The sequence below is a fragment of the Budorcas taxicolor genome, chromosome 3 (assembly GCF_023091745.1).
Source record: "Budorcas taxicolor isolate Tak-1 chromosome 3, Takin1.1, whole genome shotgun sequence".
Taxonomy (NCBI): Eukaryota; Metazoa; Chordata; class Mammalia; order Artiodactyla; family Bovidae; genus Budorcas; species Budorcas taxicolor.
In genome coordinates this window covers 68,755,507-68,778,469 of record NC_068912.1, presented here as the reverse complement: position 1 = coordinate 68,778,469, position 22,963 = coordinate 68,755,507, and the positions used below count along the sequence as shown (strand labels likewise).

The 22,963-nt window shown below is 36.8% G+C and overlaps 1 protein-coding gene across 1 annotated transcript; it reads right to left on the bottom strand.

The window, feature by feature from the left end:
• Positions 1 to 1,258: 1,258 nt before the first annotated feature.
• ASB17 (ankyrin repeat and SOCS box containing 17) lies at positions 1,259 to 22,677 on the bottom strand. Its single transcript, XM_052638286.1, has 3 exons — positions 22,277 to 22,677; positions 3,827 to 4,106; positions 1,259 to 1,465 (listed from the first exon to the last, which is right to left on the bottom strand). The coding sequence occupies exons 1-3, from the start codon at positions 22,675 to 22,677 to the stop codon at positions 1,259 to 1,261; spliced, it is 888 nt and encodes a 295-aa protein (XP_052494246.1).
• Positions 22,678 to 22,963: the final 286 nt, after the last annotated feature.

The window sequence follows — 22,963 nt, the reverse complement described above, 5'->3', positions numbered from 1 at the left end:
AAGTTCCTTTCTTACCAAAGAGTATGAAGATTTAACTAATGTGATGTTGGGTCAAAATGGTTTCTTTATTTGTATTAAAATACATATAACTTGAGGGTGGACAAAATGGGTGAATGTGGTCAAAAAGTGCAAACTTTGAGTTATAAATATGTCCTGAGGATGTAATGTGCAGCTTGGTGGCTATAGTTAATATTGTATTGTATATTTCAAAAATGCTAAGAGAGTAGGTTTTGAGTTCTCATCACAAGAAAAATTGTAATGTATGATGATGGATGTTAACTGGACTTATTATGGTGATTATTTCACAGTATATAAATTTATTGGATCGTTATGTTTATACCTGAAACTATTTAATGTTATATGCAACTATATCTCACTAAAAAACTACTGCTAGTCTAGTATTCAAAGGTATCATATACCAAAATACTCAAGCTCCCTGCTGTAATTTAAAGCTAATTATTTCCAGACATAATACATTTCTATTATCCTACTCCCAGCACTTTAATTGACTAATTCTTTGCCTTGTATTTTTTGTGACCATAGCTGCTACAGAATTATAAATTCTCTCAAGGAAGGGATCACCTATTAATTTAATTAATTATTCTCTACTACCAGGCACTGTGTTTTATTTGCAAAGTAACTCAATAAACGTTTGTTATTATGAATGCAAAATATAAAATAATATTTACCTAACCTAGTACTCTTGCCTGGAAAATCCCATGGACGGAGGAGCCTGGTGGGCTGCAGTTCATGGAGTCGCTAAGAGTAAGACACGACTGAGCGACTTCACTTTCACTTTTCACTTTCATGCACTGGAGAAGGAAATGGCAACCCACTCCAGTGTTCTTGCCTGGAGAATCCCAGGGACAGGGGAGCCTAGTGGGCTGCCGTCTATGGGGTCACATAGAGTTGGACACGACTGAAGCGACTTAACAACAGTAACCTAGCTTAGATAGTAATATAACCAGATTTTTCACAAGTAATAAGCATGCTCCAAGGCCAAAATAACTTTTAAAAATGGAATAAAAGGGTAAAACTAAAATGTTATTAAAATGCATATAGTTTGTTCCACTATATAGATAAGTAATGGGTACATCCATATACTGATTTAAAAGTGATTCATTTAGTATGTGATGTGAAAAAATATATTTTCTAATGGAATGTTCAGTGCAGTAAAAATCTGTGTGAAGTTAATAGTTTATTAACTTCTAAACCATACAACAGTGAGCATCCTTAAAGAACGCCAAAAAGATGTTCATTAGTTTTCTAAATTCAGATAGTTCTGTAGACGAACAGGAATTAGAAGTGAAAATATTCCATTTGGGAGCATATTGTTGGTTAGTAGTTGAGCCCTGATGGTTATTCTGCAGAGATGTAATAGTTCACATGGATCTTTGTATCTTGTTGAAGGAATGTAGTCCAGCCAATTTGAAATAATTGGACGTCTTCCTAAACTTAGCTGCATCTAAAGAAAAGAGAAATATTTTAAATTTGTAATATTAATCACTGGATTTGTCCAAATTATAAACATTTTAATTTTTTATTTAAATTCACAGAATTGTATCTTAAGTTTATTAACCCTTATAATGCTTTTTTTCCCCAAAACATTTTTGCCTGAGTCAAGAATTTTTATACCCATTTTATTCACAAAATCACATATAAAGTTTAATGTCTTTTATGTCTAAGGACACAAAACATTATTTCTTACAACAGTGACTCTGTGTTTTTAATTTTAGACAGATCAAATACTTATGGTTTATTAGCTTCTCCTTTAGGGTGTTGTCAATTTGACCATAAACTGAAATTATCTAGGAGACTTTAGAAACTATCAGTGCTGAGGTTCTATTCCTGAATTTCTGATTTAGTTGATTTGGGGTCCCAGGAGGCTCTAGCCAATGCAGTAGATATAAGAAGATGCAGGTTCGGTCCCTGGGTTGGGAAGATCCCCTGGAGGAGGGGACTCCAGTATTCTTGTCTGGAGAATCCCCATGGACAGAGGAGCCTTTAGAGGCTATGGTCCATAGAGTCACAAAGAGTTAGACATGACTGAAGCAACTAAGCACATACACACAGACAACATAAATCTGCCAGGTAATGCCAATCGTTGTAGTGTAAAATTTCATACTGCTGAATCACGAGAAGATCTGACAAGAGGTCCATCCCCATGAAGATGACTTTTTAAGGTTTAGTTAAGGTAACCTTTTAAATATTTAGTTCTAGAAGACAAATGTTATTAGCCTGATTCAGAGGTAAAAGACATCTACTGTATTACTTCTTTACAGATTGTATGATACTTAAATGATATATAATTTTTCATTAATAAATAATTTTTAAAGAATATTTTGTATATATTTAGCAGTGAGCTTGGTGCTTAGGATAATTGCTAGGCTACACAAAACAGACATAGTCTCTGGGCTCACAGAACTGTAGTCTAGAAGTAAAGATATGTATATGTATATTTACAATAAAACTGGGAAGTATGGTAATGCAAAGCAGGTTATTTGAAGTGTTCTTTAAGCTGGTTTTTATGCCATCTTTCACCTCCTTGCTCAATGCTACTTCATTTATTAAACTGCAGTTGACTGGAATCCAGCTTTAACTATGCCATTCAGGCAAAGATTTTGATCAACTCACTCTATCCTATTACTGATACTGTTCTATTTTGAGTGTACTTCAGGAATAGCATTCACAGAGATGCCTGAGAATCAATATGTCCTATAATAATGGTACAAAACTAACACTGGACAAGGACAAGCAAATTCCTAAAACCGGTTGCCAAAATGGTGGTGGTGGTTTAGTCACTAAGTGGTGTCTGACTCTTGTGACCCCATCCATGGGAATTCTCCAGGCAAGAATACTGGAGAAGAAGAATCTCCTTCTCCAGGGGATCTTCCCAACCCAGGGATCTAACCCCATCTCCTGCATTGCAGGCAGATTCTTTACCAACTGAGCTACAATTTGACCAATTTGCCCTCCTTCCAATTGGCCCAGGGGTGTCTGATTGATATACATAGTTGAGGCTTAAGAAAATTAAAGATGCAACAGAATTATATTTCTTAGGAGTTTATTTATGAAGTTACACCTTTAAAGACAAGGGGAATTGCTAAATTCTTTAGTAATGTGACTGGTTTAAATTTATAGGGCTACCTTCTTTATCTTAAGCAGACTTATTTTTTGACACTAATAAACTTGATACAGTTTGATGCTGAAACTTGCAGTTCATTTTGACAGGGTGAACATGCCTGTTGCATCATTTGTTTGTTGTTTTTTTTCCCTAAACCTTATCAAGGAGAAATTCTTCTTATTTCTGAGGGCTAGATATTTTCAACTGAACAAATATTTAAAGCCTTTATATTTTCATGCTTAAAATCGTTCAGGAATTTTGAAAAGCAAAATATGTTTTATGATTTTATGTTTTGTGATTTTATGTGGGGAGAAATGCAACTTTTATTTTAAAATATTCTATAGGAAAAGAAGTCTGTTAAAAATTTAATTTGTTGTGATTTTAATAGATATAGAAATCCTAATAAACAGGTTATCATGTAATTAGGATATAATAATAACATACATCAACTTAAATGCTAAAATAAACTATAGATTTAAATTTTAAAAATTATTTCATATTTAGAAGATATAAAATTATGAGCTAAAAGAGTTAATGTTCAAGAAAATTGAAATTCTACTTGTTTTTAATTTATAAGCATATGCTCAGTGATTAATTTTCACTGGATCCATAGGTTTAAAATTGACTTTATTCTTGCCTCACAGTTCTGTCTTAAACTTGATCAATAATTGAGTCAAAGTAAAAAGTACAATATTTGCTTACCTCTATTTCCCTGATTGAAATGGTGGAAAGCACTCTGGAACAGAGCACTAAACATGTTTTGGCATCTTCCTCGATGTCTACCAATTCATGATCAACCATTATTCTCACTCTTGAAGGGTAGAGCAATATTGTTAACACAATGTTGACAGGGTTATTTTCTCTTTCTAAGATTCCATATTGCAGGAGTATTTTTAAGATACTGGATTGTCTCGTCTGAGCTACGTATAGTAGAGGTGTGATGCCACTTAATGGGCTTGGACAGTATACTGGAGTGAAAGTTCTGTGAACCAGACAAACAAACAAGACCTCATTGAATGTAGAATTAAGAAATGTGGTAAACTGTTTGTCTTAAAATCATAGTATTATCTTAAATAACTTTAATGTAACTTTACCTTTATATATAATATGTCTTAAAAAGAGTTTTCCACTCTGAATCTAGGCCAACTTGAAGATTAAAAAATAAGAAAGCTCCTACTACATACTTAAACCCCTTTTACATGTGTAAAAAAAAAAAAGATTTATATTGTATGGAAAATATTTAACTTTAGTGATAGCAATTCTGTTTCTCATTTGAGAAATCCATAGTGATTAGAAGTTGCATTATGAAATTGATATAGCTCTAGAAAATCTAAAATGGAATAGAAGGACAGACTTTTGTATTTCACTTTTTAATAGAACAGAATTATGTGACCCTTTTGATATCTTTTTGTTTTTGTTGTTCTTAATCATATATCAGGCTTGGGATTGAATTGAGTTTGAAAATTAGACTGAAAAAAGAAACAGTGTAACTACCTTAATTCTATTTTTTCACTTTAATAAAATTAGAATTGGTATTTTCAGGTTGAAGAAATGTAAATTATGATGAGGACCATATCAGGTCTCTCAAGGACAGAATTTAATTTTCCTTCTTCAGTAGAGTTTTGAGAGTTCTCTGAAATCTTGCTTTTCCTGGAGTACTATATGGTGGCTGGACTTGAAAATTTATGCTCTTTTATGACAGAAATGAAAATTTTATTTTTTTAAATTGTATGTAGTTCTTGCAGTTGTTTCAGTTCATGGACATTTATGTTTGCTATTAAATTGGTCAAGATATGTAAATAGGACATGGTAGAATCAACCATAGGGGATTGTTTTAATTAATTATGAAGCCTTGATTTGGCCAAGTAAACATGGATTTTAGGACCAAAGAAAGGGAAATATTACTCATAGTCCTGTCTCTAGAATTCTCTTGATTGGTCTAATAAAATACTGATATAGTCCAAAACCACATACAAACTATAAATATTAGTTTTAGACAATTATGCCTATCAAGGAGAGCATTATTCAAAAAGAAATTTAGGATTTCAAATAATTAAAATGAGAGGTGACATGATATAATGCCCAAAACAGTAGAGATTTAAAAGTTCTAGTTTCTAGGTTTCGGTTCTCCTAATAAGATGTGTGACATTGGGTAAGTCAGCCTCTTTGAGTCTCCCTTTCCTCATGCATTTATTTATGTGTTCATTTGCTCAGGCATTCATTAGCTAATTTATTTAACACTTGTCCAGAGTGTACTAAGTACTAGATTTGCAGAGATGAAAGATGCTTATTATGGTCTAGTAAGGGAAATAGCAACTAATTTTAAAAACTTCAATGCAAGATGATAATTGCTATGATAGAAATATGCTTAAGATACTGTAAAAGCATTGAGGAGAGGCACTCAACTCTACCTAGAATACTCATTGCCTGTAGGTTATCCTGGAGCTAAGAATTGAATGATTAGTGGATGTTTGGCAATAAAGATTGGAAAGAATGTTTCATTTACAGATATAAACCAACATTGGAGTGTTGTTATGCAAGAATTTGCTATCTAAAATATATGTTCTATATTAGATAAATTCTCTTGTTGATGTGTATTTGGGGTCCTAGAGACCTCCCCTGTGGTTCTTGTCAGGAACTCCAAAAAGTACAGCATGAAAATTACTAGACCAAAAGTCTATCTTCAAAGCTTCACTGAACTCTGAAATGCCAAGTTTTATGATTTAAAAAAAAAAAATGTGCAGTGCAGAATAGCATTTTAGAAATTAAGAAGTAAGATTTTGTTAACACTCTGCCAGTGATACTATATATATCCATTTAATTCTATATAAAGTATATATCAACTCTCTCCTAGAGTCATCTCCAGATCAATATTGTCCTGAATATTTCCTCTTTTTCACAAATACTTCTAACACATATGCAAAATTCAATTTCTAAACTACCTCTGTATTCTTTCTCCTGATTATTGGTATTCACTTTCCCAAATCACAACTGCCTTCAACTTTTCTATGTTTCTTGGATTTCTGTGTGTTCTTCCCTTCCACTTTCAATTCTGGGGCAAGTCTTGCTGATTGTATAAGACTCTATCAAATAAACTTTTGCAAAGTGTTCTTTGATTGCCTGATTTTGTCTTACTCCTTATGGCTCTTTGTACATAGCTCCATTTAGCCCTTATCATTTTAGACAACTTGCTTAATGTCTCTAATCTTTCATTTTCTTATCTTCAAAATAAATGGGTGGGCAAGATAAACTATAAAATTTTAAGTTCTATGGGGCAATGCTTTTTGTCTGTTTAGTATACTATTATATCCCTAAATGCCTAGAACAATGATTGACCCATAGTAGATACTCAAGTATATGTTAAGTGATTTTTTTTACTATTATCCTGAGAATTATTATTATTTTTTAATTAATCAAAGTTAAAATATTTAATTTTAATATTATTAAAATATTAATTTCTTCTATAGCTTTGGACCTAATAAGATTTTTGGTGAAGTGTAATCACTTAGAATTTTCAAGAACAATCTCATTTATTCATCTTGCTAACTCAAGATATTTGACTTAAAAGTCTTATAAGTGTTGGGATTTAGGGGACTTAGGGAGCAAAAAATACCATAAGTGGACCTTTTTAAGATTTAGAGATATTAGCTGATTTTAAGATATTAAGATTAAGATTACCTGTAGAAGATACTTTGGACCAAAAATGTTGAAACATAACTAAAACTCAAATAGGTTTAAAATGAGATTTGAATGTCTAGTCTATACCCAAATGGCATATGATTAATCCTCACATTTAAAGACCATGTTATTGTAAACCAAAATTTGCTTAATCTGTACTGACAGTTAATTATAACAGTGCTTATATTGGATGGAGGGAGGCAAGCAAGTCAAGAATCAGTTTTTAAATGTGAGCTTAATGAACTGAACCCTCTGTATCTGAAAACCTGTCATATACACAGTTACAAAATGGGATATAATATTTCCATAGAGATATACAGAGAATGATTCTGTTTTGCAGCTATAATAGTTATTTCTAAAATGTTTCCTAGTATTTCTCTTTTGGTCTGACTGCCAATTCAATATATGTTTCTTCACAATAATTTTATCTCTGATATTTGACACAGTTGACTTTCTTGAGATATTTTCCCATGGCTCAGTGGGACCATTCTCTTTAAGATGCAGCTACCTCTTTGACTATTCATTCTTAACCCTCTTTCACTGATCCCTCTTTCTCTGCCCTTAACATCTGAGTAAAGTAAATGTGGCCTTTTGACTATTTTCATCTGACTAACTATTCTCAGGCAATTTCATCTATGACAGTAACATGAATTCAGTTCAGTTCAGTTCAGTCACTCAGTCGTGTCTGACTCTTTGCGACCCCATGAATCGCAGCATGCCAGGCCCCCCTGGAGTTCACTCAGACTCCACCAACTCCCGGAGTTCACTCAGACTCACATCCATCGAGTCAGTGATGCCATCCAGCCATCTCATTCTCTGTCGTCCCCTTCTCCTCTTGGCCCCAGTCCCTCCCAGCATCCAAGTCTTTTCCAATGAGTCAACTCTTCACATAAGGTGGCCAAAGTACTGGAGTTTCAGCTTTAGCATCATTCCTTCCAAAGGAATCCCAGGGCTGATCTCCTTCAGAATGGACTGGTTGGATCTCCTTGCAGTCCAAGGGACTCTCAAGAGTCTTCTCCAACACCACAGTTCAAAAGCATCAATTCTTCGGCGCTCAGCCTTCTTCACTGTCCAACTCTCATATCCATACATGACTACAGGAAAAACCATAGCCTTGACTAGGCGGACCTTAGTCCGCAAAGTAATGTCTCTGCTATTCATTTATTCAACAAATACTTATTGAGTGCATACTGTATGCCAGGCACTCTTTTGGGTACTTGGGATATATGAGTGAACAAAACAAAGATACCTCCTTTCTTGCTAATACAGCAGTGAGGGGAAACAAACAATACAGAATGATCATAGCAGACAAGATAATATTATAGTATGTAGAGGTTCTGATAAATATTGTGGGGGAAAAAGAAAAAGTAAGGCAGGATAAGTATGGAAATGCTGAGAAGGTACAGTGAGGTCATTTGTCAATTTTATTTTATTTTTAATTGAAGTGTGGTTAATATGTTTTCAGGTATACAACATAATAGTTTGATATTTAATATTGAATATTAAATATATTATGAACTGACCACTACAATTCATCATCTGTTACTGTGCAAAGTTATTATGATATTATTGACTATATCCCCGATGCTGCAAATTACATCCCCATTACTTATTTTATAACTTGAAGTTTGTACCCCTTAATCTCCTTTACCTATTTCTTCCAACTCCTAACCCTGCTGCCCCCTAAAACCAATAGTTTGTATCTGTGAGTCTGTTTCCTTTTTTTGTTGTTGTTCATTTGTTTTGTTTTTTAGATTCTATGTGTAAGTGAAATAATATAGTATTTATTTTTCTCTATTTAAATTATTTCACTTAGTGTAATGTCTGTCTAGTCAAGGCTATGACTTTTCCAGTGGTCATGTATGGATGTGAGAGTTGGAATGTGAAGAAAGCTAAGTGCTGAAGAATTGATGCCTTTGAACTGTGGTGTTGGAGAAGACTCCTGAGAGTCCCTTGGACTGCAAGGAGATCCAACCAGTCCATTCTGAAGGAGATCAGCCCTGGGTATTCTTTGGAAGGAATGATGCTGAAGCTGAAACTCCAATACTTTGGCCACCTCATGCGAAGAGTTAACTCATTGGAAAAGACTCTGATGCTGGGAGGGATTGGGGGCAGGAGGAGAAGGGGATGACAGAGGATGAGATGGCTGGATGGCATCACTGACTCGATGGATATGAGTCTGAGTGAACTCCAGGATTTGGTGATGGACAGGGAGGCCTGGTGTGCTGCAATTCATGGGGTTGCAAAGAGTTGGACACTACAGAGTGACTGAACTGAACTGAACTGAACTGAATGTCTTCTAAATCTGTTGATGTTATCACAAATAGGAAGATCTTATTTTTTTTATGGATGAGTAATAATCCTTTGTATTTATGTGTATATACACAGACATGACTTCTTTATCTACTATGGTTACTTAGGTTACTTCCATATCTTGGGTCCTGTAAATAATGCTGCAATGAACATAGACATGCATATATCTTTTTGAATTCGTGTTTTCATTTTCTTCACATAAATACCCAGAAGTGAACTTGCTGAGTCCTATGGTAACTCTATTTTTAATTTTTTGAGGAACCTACATACTGTTTTCCACAGTGACTGCACAGTCTACATTTTCAGCCACAGTGCACAAAGTTTCCCTTTTCTTTTCATTAACACTTATTTGTTGTCTTTTTGATAACAAACATTCTGACAAGTGGGAAGTGATCTCATTATGGTTTTAATTTGCATTTCTCTAATATGTGTGCTATGATCAGTGGATTCTCTTGGCAAAACTCTATTATTTGCCCTGCTTCATTCAGCATTCCAAGGCCAAATTTACCTGTTAATCCAGGTGTTTCTTGACTTCCTACTTTTGCATTCCAGTCCCCTATAATGAAAAGGATATCTTTTTTGGGTGTTAATTCTAAAAGGTCTTGTAGGTCTTCATAGAACCATTCAACTTCAGCCTCTTCAGTGTTACTGGTCGGGGCATAGACTTGGATTACCGTGATGTTGAATGGTTTGCCTTGGAAATGAACAGAAATCATTCTGTCGTTTTTGAATTGCACCCAAGAACTGCATTTCGGACTCTTTTGTTGACCGTGATGGTTACTCCATTTCTTTTTTTTAAATAAATTTATTTATTTTAATTGGAGGCTAATTGCCTTACATTATTGTATTGGTTTTGCCATACATCAACATGAATCTGCCACGGGTGTACACGTGTTCCCCATCCTGAACCCCTCCCCCCACCTCCCTTCCCCGTACCATCCCTCTGGGTCATCCCAGTGTACCAGCCGAAGCATCCTGTATCATGCATTGAACCTGGACTGGTGATTCTTTTCATATTTGAAATTATACATGTTTCAGTGCCATTCTCCTAAATCATCCCACCCTCTCCCTCTCCCACAGAGTCCAAAAGACTGTTCTACACATCTGTGTCTCTTTTGCTTTCTCACATACAGGGTTATCATTACCATCTTTCTAAATTCCATATATATATATGGATTAGTATACTGTATTGGTATTTTTCTTTCTGGCTTACTTCACTCTGTATAGTAGGCTCCAGTTTCATCCACCTCATTAGAACTGATTCAAATGTATTCTTTTTAATGGCTGAGTAATAATCCATTGTGTGTATGTACCACAGCTTTCTTATCCATTCATCTGCTGACAGACATCTAGGTTGATTCCATGTCCTGGCTATTAAACAGTGCTGTGATGAACACTGAGGTACATGTGTCTCTTTCAATTCTGGTTTTCTTGGTGTGTATGCCCAGTAGTGGGATTACTGGATCATAAGGCAGTTCTATTTCCATTTTTTTAAGGAATCTCCACACTGTTCTCCATAGTGGCTGTACTAGTTTGCATTCCGACCAACAGTGTAAGAGGGTTCCTTTTTCAATAAATGAGATAAAAAACACTCTGGAGGGAACAAATAGTACAATAATGGAGGCAGAAGATAGGATCAGTGAAGTAGAAGATAGAATGGTAGAAATAAATGAATGAGAGAGGAAAAAAGAAAAATGAATTACAAGAAATGAGGACAAACTCAGAGACCTCCAGGACAATGTTAAACACCCCAACATTCGAATCATAGGAGTCTGAGAAGAAGAAGACAAAAATAAAGACCATGAGAAAATACTTGAGGAGATAATAGTTGAAAACTTCCCTAAAATGGGAAAGGAAATAATCACCCAAGTCCAGAAACCCAGAGAGTCCCAGACAGTTTAAACCCAAGGTGAAACACCCCAAGACACATATTAATCAAATTAACAAAGATCAAACACAAAGAACAAATATTAAAAGCAGTAAGGGAAAAACAACAAATAACACAACAAGGGGATTCCCATAAGGATAACAGCTGATCTTTCAATAGAAACTCTTCAGGCCAGGAGGGAATGGCAGGACATACTTAAAGTGATGAAAGAAAATTACAGCCCAGATTACTGTACCCAGCAAGGATCTCATTCAAATATGAAGGAGAAATCAAAAACTTTACAGACAAGCAAAAGCTGAGAGAATTCAGCACCACCAAACCAGCTCTCCAACAAATGCTAAAGGATCTTCTCTAGACAGGAAACACAAAAAGGGTGTATAAACTTGAACCCGAAACAATAAAGTAAATGGCAATGGGATCATACTTATCAATAATTACCTTAAACATAAATGGGTTGAATGCCCCAACCAAAAACAAAGACTGGCTGAATGGATACAAAAACAAGACCCCTATATATGTTGTCTACAAGAGACCCACCTCAAAACAGGGGACACATACAGACTGAAAGTGAAGGGCTGGAAAAAGATACTCCATGCAAATAGAGACCAAAAGAAAGCAGGAGTAGCAATACTCATATCAGATAAAATAGACTTTAAAACAAAGGCTGTGAAAAGAGACAAAGAAGGACACTACATAATGATCAAAGGATCAACCCAAGAAGAAGGTATAACAATTACCCAACATAGGAGCACCACAATATGTAGGCTAATGCTAACAAATATGAAAGGGGAAATTAACAATAACACAATAATAGTGGGAGACTTTAATACCTCACTCAAACCTATGGATAGATCAACTAAACAGAAAATTAACAAGGAAACACAAACTTTAAATGATACAATGGACCAGTTAGACCTAATTGATATCTATAGAACATTTCACCCCAAAACAATGAATTTCACCTTTTTCTCAAGTGCACACGGAACCTTCTCCAGGATAGATCACATCCTAGGCCATAAATCTAGCCTTGATAAATTCAAAAAAACTAAAATCATTCCAAGCATGTTTTCTGACCACAATGCAGTAAGATTAGATCTCAATTACAGGAGAAAAACTATTAAAAATTCCAACATATGGAGGCTGAACAACACGCTGCTGAATAACCAACAAATCACAGAAGAAATAAAAAAAGAAATCAAAATATGCATAGAAACAAATGAAAATGAAAACACAACAACCCAAAACCTGTGGGAAACTGTACTTCATTTCTTGTAAGGGATTTCTGCCTGCAGTAGTAGATATAATGGTCATCTGAGTTAAATTCACCCATTTCAACCCATCTTAGTTCCCTGATTCCTAGAATGTGGACGTTCACTCTTGCCATCTCGTTTGACCACTTCCAATTTGCCTTGTTTCATAGACCTAAGATTCCAGGTTCCTATGCAATATTGCTCTTTACAGCATCGGACCTTGCTTCTATCACCAGTCACATCCACAGCTGGGTGTTATTTTCGCTTTGGCTCTATCCCTTCATTCTTTCTGGAGTTATTTCTCCACTGATCTCCAGTAGCATATTGGGAACGTACCGACCTGGGGAGTTTATGTTTCGGCGTCCTATCTTCTTGCATTTTCATTGGAAATGCCAAAGAATGCTCAAACTACCACACAATTGCATTCATATCACATGCTAGTAAAGTAATGCTCAAATTTCTCCAAGCCAGGCTTCAGCAATACATGAACCAAGACTTCCAGATGTTCAAGATGGTTTTAGAAAAGGCAGAGGAACCAGAGATCAAATTGCCAACATCCACTGGATCATGGAAAAAGTAACAGAGTTCCAGAAAAACATCTATTTCTGCTTTATTGACTATGCCAAAGCCTTTGACTCTGTGGATCACAATAAACTGTGGAAAATTCTGAAAGAGATGGGAATCCCAGACCACCTGACCTGCCTCTTGAGAAATCTGTATGCAGGTCAGGAAGCAACAGTTAGAACTGGACATGGAACAACAGACTGGTTCCAAATAGGAAAAGGAGTACGTCAAGGCTGTATATTGTCACCCTGCTTATTTAACTTTTATGCAGAGTACATCATGAGACATGCTGGGCTGAATCAAGCACAAGCTGGAATCAAGATTGCCAGGAGAAAGATCAATAACCTCAGATATGCAGATGACCCACTCTTATGGCAGAAAGTGAAGAAGAACTGAAGAGCCTCTTGATGAAAGTGAAAGAGGAGAGTGAAAAAGTTGACTTAAAATTCAACATTCAGAAAATTAAGATCACGGCATCCAGTCCCATCACTTCATGGCAAACAGATAGGGAAACAGTGGAAACAGCAGCTGACTTTATTTTGGGGGGCTACAAAATCACTGCAGATGGTGACTGCAGCCTTGAAATTAGAAGACACTTACTCCTTGGAAGGAAAGCTATGACCAACGTAGATAGCATATTGAAAAGCAGAGACATTACTTTGCCAACAAAGGTCCATCTAGTCAACGTCATGGTTTTTCCAGTAGTCATGTATGGATGTGAGAGTTGGACTGTGAAGAAAGCTGAGCGCTGAAGAATTGATGCTTGAACTGCGGTGTTGGAGAAGACTTTTGAGAGTCCCTTGGACTGCAAGGAGATCTAACTAGTCCATCCTAAAGCTGATCTGTCCTGAGTGTTAATTGGAAGGACTGATGTTGAACCTGAAACTCCAATACCTTGGCCACCTGATGCGAAGAGCTGACTCATTTGAAAAGACCCTGATGCTGGGAAAGATTGGGGGTGGGAGGAAAAGGGGAGGACAGAGGATGAGATGGTTGGATGGCATCACTGACTCAATGGACTTGGGTCTGGGTAGACTCCGGGAGTTGATGATGGATAGGGAGGCCTGGCGTACTGCGGTTCATCGGGTCACAAAGAGCCAGATATGACTCAGTGACTGAAGTGAACTGACTGAATATGTGTGCGCACATGCACACACACTGATACTAGTGATGTTGAGCCTCTTTTCATGTCTATAAGCCATGTGTATGTCTTCCTTGGAAAAACACCTATTGGGTCTCCAGCCCTTTTTCAAAATTTTATTCTTATAATATTGAGTTCTTTACATGTTTTAGATATTAACCTTTGATTGGATATATTGTACATATCTCCCCTTACTCAATAGGTAGCCTTTTCATTTTGTTGATGCTTTCCTTTGCTATTGACAAGCTTTTTTATTATGATGTAGTTCTATCTGTTTATTTTTGCTTTTGTTGCCTTTCCCTGAGGATATGTATTTAAGAAAATATTGCTAAAACTGATGTATCTCTGTTCATTTCCAAGGCAAACCATTCAATATCACAGTAATCCAAGTCTGTGCCCCAACTAGTAATGCTGAAGAAGCTGAAGTTGAACGGTTCTATGAAGACCTACAAGACCTTTTAAAACTAACACCCAAAAAGATGTCCTTTTCATTATAGGGGACTGGAATGCAAAAGTAGGAAGTCAAGAAACACCTGGAGTAACAGGCAAATTTGACCCTGGAATGCAGAATGAAGCAGGGCAAAAACTAACAGAGTTTTGCCAAGAAAATGCACTGGTCATAGCAAACACCCTCTTCCAACAACACAAGAGAAGACTCTACACATGGACATCACCAGGTGGTCAACACCAAAATCAGATTGATTATATTCTTTGCAGCCAAAGATGGAGAAACTCTATACAGTCAACAAAAACAAGACCAGGAGCTGACTGTGGCTCAGATCATGAACTCCTTATTACCAAATTCAGACTTAAATTGAAGAAAGTAGGGAAAACCACTAGACCATTCAGGTATGACCTAAGTCAAATCCCTTATGATTATACAGTGGAAGTGAGAAATAGATTTAAGGGCCTAGATCTGATAGATAGAGTGCCTGATGAACTATGGACGGAGGTTCGTGACATTGTGCAGGAGACAGGGATCAAGACCATCCCCATGGAAAAGAAATGCAAAAAAGCAAAATGGCTGTCTGGGGAGGCCTTACAAATAGCTGTGAAAAGAAGAGAGGTGAAAAGCAAAGGAGAAAAAGAAAGATATAAGCATCTGAATGCAGAGCTCCAAAGAATAGCAAGAAGAGATAAGAAAGCCTTCTTCAGCAATCAATGCAAAGAAATAGAGGAAAAGAACAGAATGGGAAAGACTAGGAATCTCTTCAAGAAAATTAGAGATACCAAGGGAACATTTCATGCAAAGATGGGCTCGATAAAGGACAGAAATGGTATGGACCTAACAGAAGCATAAGATATTAAGAAGAGGTGGCAACAGTACACAGAAGAACCTTACAAAAATGATCTTCACGACCCAGATAATCACGATGGTATGATCACTCATCTAGAGCCAGCCATCCTGAAATATGAAGTCAAGTGGGCCTTAGAAAGCATCACTATGAACAAAGCTAGGGGAGGTGATGGAATTCCAGTTGAGCTATTTCAAATCCTGAAAGATGATGCTGTGAAAGTGCTGCACTCAATATGTCAGCAAATTTGGAAAACTCAGCAGTGGCCACAGCACTGGAAAAGTGAGTTTTCATTCCAATCCCAAAGAAAGCCAATGCCAAAGAATGCTCAAACTACCACACAATTGCACTTCTCTCACACGGTAGTAAAGTAATGCTCAAAACTCTCCAAGCCAGGCTTCAGCAATACGTGAACCATGAACTTCCAGATGTTCAAGCTCGTTTTGGAAAAGGCAGAGGAACCAGAGATGAAATTACCAACATCCACTGGATCATGGAAAAAGCAAGAGAGCTCCATAATAACATCTCTTTCTGCTTTATTGATTATGCCAAAGCCTTTGACTGTGTGGATCACAATAAACTGTGGAAAATTCTGAAAGAGATGGGAATCCCAGACCACCTGACCTGCCTCTTGAGAAATCTGTATGCAGGTCAGGAAGCAACAGTTAGAACTGGACATGGAACAACAGACTGGTTCCAAATAGGAAAAGGAGTACGTCAAGGCTGTATATTGTCACCCTGCTTATTTAACTTTTATGCAAAGTATATCATGAGAAACGCTGGACTGGAAGAAACACAAGCTGGAATCAAGATTGCCAGGAGAAATTATCAATCACCTCAGATATGCAGATGACACCACCCTTATGGCAGAAAGTGAAGAGGAACTAAAGAGCCTCTTGATGAAAGTGAAAATGGAAAGTGAAAAAGTTGGCTTAAAACTCAACATTCAGAAAACAAAGATCATGGCATCCAGTCCCATCACTTCATGGGAAATAGATGAGGAAACAGTGGAAACAGTGTCAGACTTTATTTTTTTGGGGCTCCAAAATCACTGCAGATGGTGACTGCAGCCGTGAAATTAAAAGACGCTTACTCCTTGGAAGAAAAGTTATGAACAACCTAGATAGCATATTCAAAAGCAGAGACATTACTTTGCCGACTAAGGTCCATCTAGTCAAGGTTTTTCCTGTGGTCATGTATGGATGTGAGAGTTGGACTGTGAAGAAGGCTGAGCGCCGAAGAATTGATGCTTTTGAACTGTGGTGTTGGAGAAGACGGTTGAGAGTCCCTTGGAGTGCAAGGAGATCCAACCAGTCCATTCTGAAGGAGATCAGCCCTGGGATTCCTTTGGAAGGAATGATGCTAAAGCTGTAACTCCAGTACTTTGGCCACCTCATGTGAAGAGTTGACTCACTGGAAAAGACTCTGATGCTGGGAGGCATGGGGGCAGGAAGAGAAGGGGACGACCGAGGATGAGATGGCTGGATGGCATCACTGACTCAATGGACGTGGGTCTGAGTGAACTCTGGGAGTTGGTGATGGACAGGGAGGCCCTGTGTGCTGCAGTTCATGGGGTCACAAAGAGTTGGACACAACTGAGCGACTGAACTAAACTGAACTGATGTTTTCTTCTAGAATTTTTATGATTTCTGATCTCATATTTCAGTTTTAAATAAATTTTGAGTTTATTTTTGTATATAGTGTAACAATCTGGTCAGTTTGTATGTAGCTATCCTATTTTCCCAATACCATTTACTGAAGAGGCTGTCTTTTCCCCATAGTATATTCCTGCTTCCTTTGTTGTAGATTCAGTTCAGTTCAGTTCAGTTCAGTTCAGTCCCACAGTCATGTCCGACTCTTTGCGACCCCATGAATTGAAGCACGCCAAGCCTCCCTGTCCATCACAAACTCTCAGAGTTCACTCAGACTCACGTCCATCGAGTCCGTGATGCCATCCAGCCAACTCATCCTCGGTCGTCCCCTTCTCCTCCTGCCCCCAATCCCTCCCAGCATCAGAGTCTTTTCCAATGAGTCAACTCTTCTCATGAGGTGGCCAAAGTACCGGAGTTTCAGCTTTAGCATCATTCCTTCCAAGAAATCCCAGGGCTGATCTCCTTCAGAATGGACTGGTTGGATCTCCTTACAGTCCAAGGGAGTCTCAAGAGTCTTCTCCAACACCACAGTTCAAAAGCATCAATTCTTCAGCACTCAGCCTTCTTCACAGTCCAAGTCTCACATCCATACATGACCACAGGATTGATTGACCATGAAAGCATGGGTTTATTTTTAGACATTCAATTCTGTTCCATTGATATATGTTATCTGTTTTTTTTTTTTAAATGCCATTGCTATACTGTTTTGATTACTATAGCTTTGCAGTATAGTTTGAAATCAGGGCATATGATACCTCTAGCTTTTTTCTTCTTTATCAAGGTTGCTTTGGCTGTTGATAGTCTTTCATTGCTCCATACAAATGAATCAAGGAATGTAAGCAGGCTTTAGAAGCTGGCAAAAGCAGCTAATGCCTCTAACTAGAGCCCTCCAGAAGGAATCTGTCCTGTGACATCTTGGTATGAGCCATTGTAGCCTCATTTTGGACTTTGATCATCAGAAATATAAAATAATAAATTTATCTTGTTTTAAGCCGCTAAGTTTGTAGCAGTTTGTTATAGCAGCAAAAGGAAACTAATATAATCATCAACCAGTCTCAAAATTTATAAATCTGAAGTCTAACTCTTCTTCCTCTTTCATTCTCTACTTCTGGTCACCGACTGTAATTCTGGTTATTCTGTTTAGTAATATCTCTTCTTTTCCCATTGCTATTGTTTTAAGTCCTCATTATAACTTACCTGGACAGTTATGATAACAAAAGGTGGCTAGGGGCTGTGTGTGGAGGGTGGTGGTAGTAGAGCAGAATTAGTTCTTCCTCCCAAATTATTATAAATACCCAAATAATCTTAGTTAGCATACTGAGCATGCTATGCAAATTCAGTTTCAAGCAACTCCTCTAACCACCTGCCTCTTTTATTTCAGATGTGTCCCTCAACCTTTTCTACATAGAAATTCTGACTATGCAGATGAGCGGTCTACTACTAACTGGTCTGTCAGCTCCAGCTGCAGCCTTTCTTCCCACAGTCCAGTCTTCAGATGAGAGCTGGTTAATCTTTTCATACTACAATTCTGATCTCCACTGACTCGGCATCACCCATGGTGTAAATTTTAGATTTCTTAGTATGGCCTACAAAATCTTCCATAGTTTCACTTTTAGGCCTTATTGCTCACTATTACTTGATTTCCATCTCATTCTCTAGCAGTTGCTGAGTTGCCTATAGTCAATGGATAAAATGTGTTTGTGTCTCTCTTGGCTTTAGTCAGCCTCTCTCTGCCTAGATTACGTTTCTTCAATGGAAAGACAGGGAAAACTCCTTTTTATCTTTGAAAAATCAGTTTAAGACATCACTTCTAAAGAGCCTTCTAGATATCTGCTCCTCCCCAATAGTGTTAACAATGTCCAATATTCTTTCTACCTGTACATACTTCTGTTTCTGAATTCATAGTGTAATTATTCTTTTCATGGCCTGCTTACTAGTCTGTGAGCTCTCCAAAATTAGGAAATATATCTACTTTGTTTTTGTGTCCCCAACAAATAACACAATGCCTAGTACTTAGAAAATGCTAAATACTTGCTATTATTTTAACTGAATGATATTTTTTCTCTTTAACCACTTACAGTCTGTCATACAGTAGCATTTATTTTTGCTATAATAAATAAGCAAAAATGAACAAACTTTAAGTTCCTTTCCCTCACTAATTCTGTCTTTTATTTTTTTCCCCAGGGTCCTATTTATACACTTTATGATTGTATTAGGGAAATTATCAAACTGGAGTGTATACAAGGGGAGGTGACCAAAGAGTGATGCTGTTATAGAAATAAACAACAGATAGTAGGAAGCTTAAGATATTCTTTATGGGGTCAGAATAACTATGTTCAAATATTTGAGAGGTTTTCATATAGGAGACAGAGTGAGTAGACTTTGTCCTTTATATTTCTGGGGGCAGAGTTGGAGAAATGGAGACAGAATTCAGTGCATTATGAGAAAGAAGAATCTAAACACAGTATAAAAATTCACTTTTCATCGAATACAATCTTGATTAACCACTTACTATGTATCTGGATAGTTCTAGGCACTGAGGATTCACTGTTGAGGAAGTAGTCAAACTTCCTCCTTTCATGGAGCATTTTTTTTTTTTTTTTTGCCACACCACATGACATGTGGAATCTTAGTCCCTCAACCAGGGATCACACTTACACCCCCTGCATTTGAAGCACAGAGTCTTAACCACTGGACCACCTGGGAAGTTCCTCCTGGAGCTTACTTTTAGCAAGAGTATATAGTGGACAACCAATACATGGTTGGAATATAGTGTTCAAGGAAGAGTGACATAAGAATAGATTTGGGAGGTTGGATTTGGGGATAGATTGTATGGGAATTTTAAAAAATGGATATTGATTTTGAATTTTTTTCTACTGGTACTGGGAAATCTTTGGATGATTTTAAACATGAGAAGTATGGCCTATTTTACATTTTTAAAAGGTCACTCAGGCTGCTGCCTCAAGAATGGATTGTAAGAAGGAAGAATGGAAGCTGGAAGATTTCTAGTAGGAGTCTTTTGGAGTTATCTAGGTAAGAAGTAATGGTGGCTTCACCTCGGTTAGGAATGGAGGAGATGAAAAGTATAACTAATTGGGATATGTTTTAGAGATAAAGTCAAAAAGATTTGCTGATGTGATGTGAAAGAAAGAGAAGAAACAAGAATAAGTCCTAGATTTCTGACCTGAGCAACAGAGGCTGTTAATCTAGTGGAGAATTCAAGAGAAGGAGCAAGTTAGCAGGCAGAGGGTAACTTAGATCAACACTCTGTTTTGTTTCTGTTAAATTTTAGATGTTGAGCCAACAGCCTAATATAAGAGGAGTCTGGGGCTCAGAGGAGAGGTCAGGGCTGGAGATAAAGATTTAGGAGTCATTGACATATGATGATATTTAAAGTCGTGGGACTGGGTAAAATCTTTGAGAGGGAAGTGGATGGCTAGGACAGAGAATGGCCCCTGGTAACGGAATGGTTTATCTCAGGAAATAGTTAACCCACTACTACTGGCGTTGTTCAAGCAGAGACCAGATGAGCAGCAACCAGGGATACATTATGGGAGTTGTTGTCCAGGAAGAGGGGCTGGGGGAGGTTTCTTAATGAATTCTTAGGTTCCATTTGAATTTAAAGTTCTGTGACTCTGAAAGACCCAAAAAGCTGTGGTACACAGAATTGGTCTGTAAGGTGTTTTACCTTGAGGATGCATCTAAGTCAGAATATATGAATCTTAAAACAGTTTATCAAAACGGTTGTTAATGGCACACTGTTATGTCCCACTGTGTGTTTCTTTTTCATTTTCTGTTCTTTCTTTTCAGTTTTCCCTTGCCCCTCCACTCCCCCATTAACCTTTGTAAAAACTTAATCCTCTCTTCCTCTGTTTCATTTCATTTTTCTTTCCTATGGGCCTGTCAGGGATACACAAAGGCATTACTTAGTCCAGTTAGTGATACTCATTGTTAGAAGTTGCTGATCTCTGCTATAGTTACATATATAATGGCCCTTAAAACAACAAAAAAGTGCTATTTGGGAGTTTTATTTATTGATATTGCAGAATTCAGCTCTCAGTTTTTGTGCTTAGGTTATTATTAAGGAAAGTAATCTAGTGGTTCTCTAACACCACATAGGATCACATAATACACCATCAAGAAAACAACACATATATATGGAATTTAGAAAGATGGCAATGACGACCCTGTATGCAAGACAGCAAAAAAGACACAGATGTGTATAACGGACTTTTGGACTCAGAGGGAGAGGGAGAGGGTGGGATGATTTGGGAGAATGGCATTCTAACATGTATACTATCATGTAAGAATCGAATCGCCAGTCTATGTCTGACGCAGGATACAGCATGCTTGGGGCTGGTGCATGGGGATGACCCAGAGAGCTGTTAAGGGGAGGGAGGTGGGAGGGAGGTGGGAGGGCGGTTCATGTTTGGGAACGCATGTAAGAATTAAAGATTTTAAAATTAAAAAAATTAAAAATAAATAAAAATAAACTCAAAAAAAAAAGAGAAAACGACACTGCTTCAGGAAGAATTGAAATTGGTTTAGTCTTAAACTGATCTTATCTGTCTTATTTTTCATTACATACATAGTTCTATCCTTGTGGTAAGTACAGTGCCTCATATATAGTAAGGTGATAAATATTTTGTTGAATGAGTGAACATATGCACATCTATTCTGTTCATTAGACATTCAAACCAAAAAGTAAATTGGAGTTAGTGCAAACTAAGTAACTTTAAAATCTGTATTACAGACTACAATGAGGTCATGTTAGATATTGTATTCTGATAAGATCCTCAGTAATATTCATTAGCTAGATTGCCATGTTTGGATTATATGTAAATGTGATTCCATAGCAGATTGAATCAGGTATTTGACTTTCATTGTAGTCAACTCCGGGGAATTTGATGTCAAATTTGCCAATAATATTAACATAAAAAGAGAATTCTAATGTTTAATAAATATTACTAAGTGAATATGTGTTTATACTCTGAATTATACTTTGGAAGTCAGTTTATATACATAATATTATAGGTAAACATTTTCAGTATTCTCAAAAAGAGGAGATCACAACATTACAAAAGCAATGTCTTTGACTAGTTACAGAAATCTAGGTTGTCTAATGTTGCATTATCTTGAGCACTAACATGTAAGCTCTATAGGGCAAACCACTAGTAATTTATTGACACATAATCATGTACATATAGGCAAAATTCTATTGAATAACTAATGAAGGAAGGAACAAATGAATGGACAATCAAGTCAGGATTCCTTATATAGTCACTATGCATATACATTTTAGAAAAAAAGGAGTAGTATAATCCCTTAAAGAGAAATTTTCTCCTTTTATGTTGAAAACATAGATTATTACCTCCATATCAGTGCCAGGTTAAAACTTCTGTCTTGAACATAGTCTTTTGTCTTCTTGAGAAGCAGCTCCACAAAGTCAGGACTACCTTTTCTGGCAAAAACCCAGTACAGAATTGTATTCACACATATTTCAGTAAATTCAAGGTTAAAATTTAGTTCAGAACGGCATCTTGATTTTTCCACAAATGCAATATAATCTGAGAGTAGTAGGTCAAATCCTTCCAAGTCGATGTACCTCAGAATTTTCGCCAGTGTTCTATAAACCCTGGGCTCATAGCAGTGATATCCCCACTGATGCAAAGACTCCAAGGATGGTCTTTTAAAAACTTTGTCAATGAGACTACAGAATATATTGCTTCGTGGGCAAGAAGTCTTACAACATAATTTAGAAGATTTACTCATTGCTATTTAAGGCAATGATATAGAAATAAAATCACAGGAAGTCATACTGTAACCCTTCAGTTACATATTTTGATAGTATTGTAGGCTTTACTTCACAAACAGGAAGTGCCCTTTAAACTGTAGCCAGAAGAAAATAATCATGTGAAATATTACCATCAAGTACTGGATGGCATCACAATAGATGGAGATCTGTCATCAGTACGGGTCAGAAATTTGGGATATTAAATGTAACAGATGACTTTTGAGAAAGACATATTGGACAGATATGGCATGTTGGAGAGATAAG